The 6,124-nt window shown below is 42.8% G+C and overlaps 1 protein-coding gene across 1 annotated transcript in view; it reads right to left on the reverse strand.

Moving 5' to 3' along the window:
* Positions 1–1,789: 1,789 nt before the first annotated feature.
* The window catches only part of LOC109467053 (prolactin receptor-like), a 13,463-nt gene continuing 9,128 nt past the window's right edge, over positions 1,790–6,124 (reverse strand). Inside the window, 5 exon segments of the mRNA XM_019764952.1 lie at positions 1,790–3,221; positions 3,490–3,647; positions 4,044–4,216; positions 4,699–4,819; positions 6,028–6,124. The exon segment at positions 6,028–6,124 is cut by the window's right edge and continues 162 nt beyond it. Of these exon segments, the coding sequence (XP_019620511.1) occupies positions 3,048–3,221; positions 3,490–3,647; positions 4,044–4,216; positions 4,699–4,819; positions 6,028–6,124 (723 nt within the window). The 3' untranslated portion in view covers positions 1,790–3,047.

Genomic DNA, 6,124 nt, shown 5'->3' on the forward strand with positions numbered 1-6,124 from the left:
TATCCCCCCCCCCCACCTCTTCCTAGGCAATCACTAACGAACCCCCACCCCCACTCCGGAAAAGAAACTTCGGACGTAACTACACAAACACAAGTAGTTTTAATTAGGCCCTTCAAAAGTCTGCGTACGAGGCTAGCCTGCCAACTATGCACTTCCGGGCTGTATGCTGCGTCCGAACCTTCCCGTGCATATCCGCGAAATCGGGAGGAAAACAAAAACTGCAAACTGTTGGATCGTCATAGCCTGTAGCTGGCACCGTGGATCTATACTGGTTATTTAAAATCAAAATGTGGACAGTGTATGGTGGTGTGTTTCTGCTGTATCGTTCGGTTTTGGGTCAAGTTTTGTTTTATTGTCTTGACGTCCTCCCACCGACACTACCCTACGTTCCCCTGAGTTCGCTAACCTGTGTAGATCAGGCACCGCGGATCGCTGGAAAATACTGAAGAAATTGGCCAAAATAAGGGGAATACTTTCATTTCCAAGCAGATCTTTTGGTGGGGGTAAGACAGTATCAAATTGGCCAGTCTGTAACCATTCCCCCACCAAAAGATCTGCTTGGAGATTACGAATACTTACCAGGAGAGTTAGCCGGATTTACACGGAGCCTGTGCGGGCTATTAAAGCACAGTTAACATATACGGAAGTAAAAGTAAGGTACATATATTTACAGTGTGAAGACTTCTAATATTAACCTATAACCTGTATGTTCTAAAACTACTTTTATACAAATAGGTTCGGCTTCTCTTTTCGGTGATGTTAGATAACATCGAGTTGGTTGGAAAAACTTAAACGGGACCGATAAATATTCAGCAAGACTTTTAAAAGCCGCGGTCTTTGACTTTTAGGTTTTACGTGTGACAGTGTAAATACGTTTAGGATGTGTGGTTGAATGTGCGAAGTCGCAATAATCTTGTCACGACAAAATGTTCGGTATCTGACAATCGCCTGGTTCCTTTCTTCCAGGAACCTGTGACAGTCCCATCCTGTTAGTCATCACTTTGGACTATTGAATAAATATTGGGTCGTTGGAAGTTCAAATCCCAGCTGTTGTTACTCACCCGACATGCACGCTACTGGAAAGGTTTATAATAATAGGAAATAGTAGTCCTCAGAGCGGGACCGTCCACTGTTCATTGTGCGTGCCGTGGGGGAATGATCGTTAGCTTTTATATATGGCCGTTTTTTTGTCGCTACCCCCACCAAGTGGCCGGCGGCTTTCTCTTGCTAATGGATACTGTCTTGCCACCGAAAGGGATCTGCTTGGAGATTAGGTACAATGAACCTGTAAATACTGATCAATTGTTGGTGGGGGTAGCTACAAAAAAAAAACGGTCATATATAAAAAAGCTAATGATCATTCCCCCACAACCTCTGCTTGGAGAGTAGTAAATACTGCACCTATATAATAGCGTCTGTCTTCTCTGTCACAAACAGTGGGAGATTAGCTCTTCGCATTCAGTAAGCTAAAACTGGATCGAGATCACTTTACTCTAACAATGCCATCCTGTTAGTTAACACATGACATGTTTTTTTTCGTGCCATTTCTATACCAACATTCTTACCTGATCTGTCAGTATCTATAATACAGTACATATGCAATACCCGCTTTAATACTGCTATATGTACATATCATCATCTGACCGTGAAAGTCTCATGGATTTTATAAATGTATAAAAACGGCGCAATAATAATGAAACAAGTAAAACATGTACGAAATGATCTTTATTTTCCCTTGCCTAAGTTGGTCATTTCGGGTTAGTGTACATTCTAATTTGTCTGAGGTATTGAAAATATTTCCTCGTATTTGACCTTCGAAACCTTTTCATTATACAAAATAAACGCCTCCCTTTTGTAAACAGAACCTTCACCATGGATACGGCCAAGTGCGTCTCCGTACGTCATTGGAAATCCGTGACGTCATCTAACCATGTGCACACTAGTCCGTGACGTCACTGAATACTGTGTACACACACCAGCTCTCTTGACTGAGCTAGCAACAATTACAAAAGAGGTGAGTACTAAATATCTTATCTAGGATCCAAATTGAATAGTTTTTCGCAAATGACGAAGTTACTTTCCTTGTGTACATAATTAGGAAAATGTATCCGCTGGTTTGCACATTTATTTATTTCCAATTTTTTACTGATAAAATTCAAGTTCGCTCTTGCTGTACCTACTAGTACATGTATGTACCGTACGTATGTCGAGGCTTTTGCAGGTCGCCAGGTGGCCTACAAGTCAACCACGCAAGTTCATGTTAATTTAAGTATATATGCAATGGAATGCGTATACGTACAACATAAAGTACATAAAGAATATTTACAAACGGCTACGTAGTGACAGCACGGATATATGGCTTGAGGGCGTATACTGTACTTCCGTACGATACTGATACATGTCTGATACGCATACGAGGTTCTGGCCTGTATAGTTTTTGTTTTAGTGCATCAGAACTAGGAAGCGCTTCTCACTTAAACGTTAAACAATTTGCATGAAAAAACAACAACACAAGGCTTAATTAAGACACCGTATGAAAATACTGAGGTACACTTGCTGCACGAAAGGACGTCTAACTTTTTATTGACGTGTAAATGTAAGTTGAAAGCTGATATATACAAACGGGACTATGTGTTTTACCTCCATACAGTGGCTTTTATTCCAAGCCTTCTAACGTCAAACAAGTTACACTTTCTCAATTTCCTGATAACTTAATTACAAATTCTTGCCAAATTGCTTATTCCACATGTTGGAAATAACAGAAAAATGATACAAAATGGAATGGTAGATACAGTGCATGTGGTGTCACGAAAATGAGGGTCTGACTGAAACTTGACTGTCTTGAATTAAGTTTGGTTGCTTCCTCAGAATATTTCTTCCATAATGTGTTGATTCCAACCGTTTTTTCTTCGTCCTCTACGAAGAAAAAAATTAAACATTTTTCAGTTTTTTTTTTAATTTTTGTGAATGATTTTAAGGCTGGGGGTAGGCAAAATATTTCGTCTTGGTCCTCAAATATTTACAAGAGTTCGGTTTCTGTGTCGTCTCTACGTCAGATGATGATGATGACGTGGCTTGTCACGTGTCATGATCTCCGTGACGTCAGAGAACTTGCTCCAGAAGCCCCCCAGGACGGGCTTACAGCGCACGCGCAGGAAGTGTCTGGTGTTGGGTTCGAGTCCCAGCAGGAGGAAGTTGCTCTGCTCACCTGTCTCCTGGACCTGGAGTTTAGAAAATTTAAAAAAAAACATGAGATCTCGAACCAGTTTAGCTTACTGAAGAGCTACTCTTTTACTGGTCGTGACAGAGAAGACAGATGCTGTATTTGCAGTGTTTCTTCTCAACGAAAGTGTTAGATTTCTGTCGAATCAACCGTTCTGTTTATCAGCTGTACTGCATGTTAGTTAAGCCACCAACATGGCGGATGCAAAATTACGTCATAGTCACGTGACTGCAAACGCCCAATAGCATCAGAAGATTTTGTCTCACCGTCCAATCGTCTTTCTGGTCGTTCTCTGATCTGTACTGCAGCTCGTACTGTAGGCTCAGGAACAGGATGTCTCTCGGTGACCTCCAGCTGACCTTGACCTTTGTCCCGTCGTTATGGCGGAGCCGGGTGTGCACGTCACAGGGCGGATCGGGTTTCACTGCGGACGGAATGAGGGAACGAATGAATGAATGAGTGACTAAATAAGTGAATGGATTCAGTGTACATCGACTTCTACTTGGAATTCTCACAAGCCATTACAGGTGTATTTTGTCCAATTCAATGTAGGTTGCATCAATTGCCCATCTAATTTCTGTATAAATTAACATTTCTTATCAAGAAATCTTAGACAGCCGACGAAATAGAACATTGAATTTGGATATATTCAGACATTCTTGCCCTTAATCAACTCTTGAGAAAGGTTTGTTTGTTTGTTTGTTTGTTTGTTTGTTTGTTTAAATAAAAGATCAGTCGTCTGTTCCAAATTCACGGCCAACTCAACTCTCTCCGTGGTTGTAACTACATAGTACGGCCGCTAGATGGCGCCACTACTCACCTCTCTCGGTGGTTGGATCTACATAGTACGGTCGCGAGGTGGCGCTGCCCAGCGCGTTGGTGGCCTGCAGCTCGAACCGGTACCGCGTGTTCAGGTAGGCGTGGTCGTACCCGAAGTAACAGCTGTCCACGCCCTCGTACTCAGGGCACTCGTGCCGGATCCGCCTTCCGTCGCTAGGAGAGAAATCACACGGTCAAAATCTGTTCTGTGTGTCTGTCTCCTCTCTGTCTGTCTGTCTGTCTGTCTGTCTCTCTCTCTGTCTGTCTTTCTATCTCTCTCTGAATCTCTCTGTCACCCTGTGTTTCTCTGTCCTTTTCCTGCTCTCTATGTCTGTCTCTGTCTATAACAGAAAAAAGTTGTTTCTGTTAGCCTTTTTTTGTTTTGTTTGTTTTTCTCAGTCTCTATTTCTCTCTCTATCTTAGTCTCCCTGTCTGTCTGTCTATCTGTGTGTGTGTGGGGGGGGGAGTTTGTGTCTGTCCTCAGAAATTCATTACTTGAAGGAGTAGAAGAGTCTGTAGTGCGTCTAAGACAGGTATGGAAGGTCTCTAGTGTGTAGACAACTCTAAGATTTATGTCTTGACTTACTTGAAGGAGTAGAAGAGTCTGTATTGCGTCTAAGATAGATGTGGAAGTGTCTGTAGTTTCTATGACTTACTTGAAGGAATAGAAAAGTCTGTATTGCGTCTCCAGGTCCGAGTCTTCCACCGACCAGGTGCAGCGGAACGTGTCGGCGTTAGTCGAGATGCAGTCCGGGATCTTAGGTACCTGCGGCTTGCCTGGAGGACGGGAGATTCATACATAAGTGTTAATCTTCACATAGGTTCAGATAGGTACAGAGGGGGGCATGGATAAATGGATAGCGCTCTTCGAGATGTAGTCTTTGATCTTAGGTACCTGCGGCTTGCCTGGAGGACGGGAGATTCATACATAAGTGTTAATCTTTCTATAGGTACAGATAGGTACAGAGGGGGGATAGATACATAAATAGCGTTCTTGGAGATGTAGTCTTTGATCTTAGGTACCTGCGGCTTGCCTGGGGGTAGGGGGGATTGATATATTAGTGTTTATTTTATCTATAAGACAGACGCAGAGCGTTCTGTAGTACTAGTGTGCAGACATATGTATGAGAGATGTCAGCGTTCTTGGCAATGCAGCACGGGGCTTGCCTGCAGGAATGGGCAATTGAGAGACTGATAGATAGATAAACTGATAGATAGATGAATGGGTAGAAGGATGAATGGATTGAGAGATTTGAACTAGAGATAGGAAGATCCCCCCCCCCTCTTCTCGTAGGGGACCTCTGAGCGAGCGGCTGACCTCAGTGTGCCAGGCGACCCTACCCGCCCGTCCACACGTCTGTCACCGGGCGATGTCCTTGGTGCTGAAATGGGAGTCCCAAAGGCTCAGGGAGACATCGTACGTAGCTCGCCCCATTGCTAAGTGGTTGGTGTTGACACCTTGAGCTTCTCACCTCTTCTATTTTGTCCATTTATCCATTCATGATTCGTGACATCCATTCATTCATTCTTTATTTCAGGTAGAGAAATCCATAAACACATTTTTTTTTCATGATTAGGCCATGTTGATTTGATTATATGGATGACATCCTCTGGGAAGCCCAAAACTGATGCGAGCGTCCGAATAAAAAAAAGTTTAGCAAAAAAAAAGTGGCTTTCATGATGAAATCCACGTGGTCATTAAGGTTGAACAAATGACACAAAGTATGGCGAATCCACTCTTCAAATTCATTTCTTTATATTTTGCCTTTTTCGTTTGATTTTGGCATTCTTCGACAATGGCTTCGTTTTCAATTATTCATTTTGCAACTTACGGTAAATATTTGCTCAGTTTGCAACAGTTTTGTACGATTTACAGTATGGTTGAAAACTTTTTTTTTTGGAAACGGCCGAAAATTCATGCGCGCGCGGATGTCATCCATATAATCAAATCAACATGGCCTTAATTTAAATTTTGTTATACTTACGTCCGATCTTCAGCACGACTTGAGTCCGCACTTTGCCGTCCACCAGACACAGATAGGTGCCGGAGTCCTCCACAGTCACGTCCTCCAGCCGGAGCTG

Source organism: Branchiostoma belcheri, unplaced genomic scaffold (assembly GCF_001625305.1).
Source record: "Branchiostoma belcheri isolate BF01 breed outbred unplaced genomic scaffold, Haploidv18h27 scaffold174, whole genome shotgun sequence".
Lineage (NCBI taxonomy): Eukaryota > Metazoa > Chordata > Leptocardii > Amphioxiformes > Branchiostomatidae > Branchiostoma > Branchiostoma belcheri.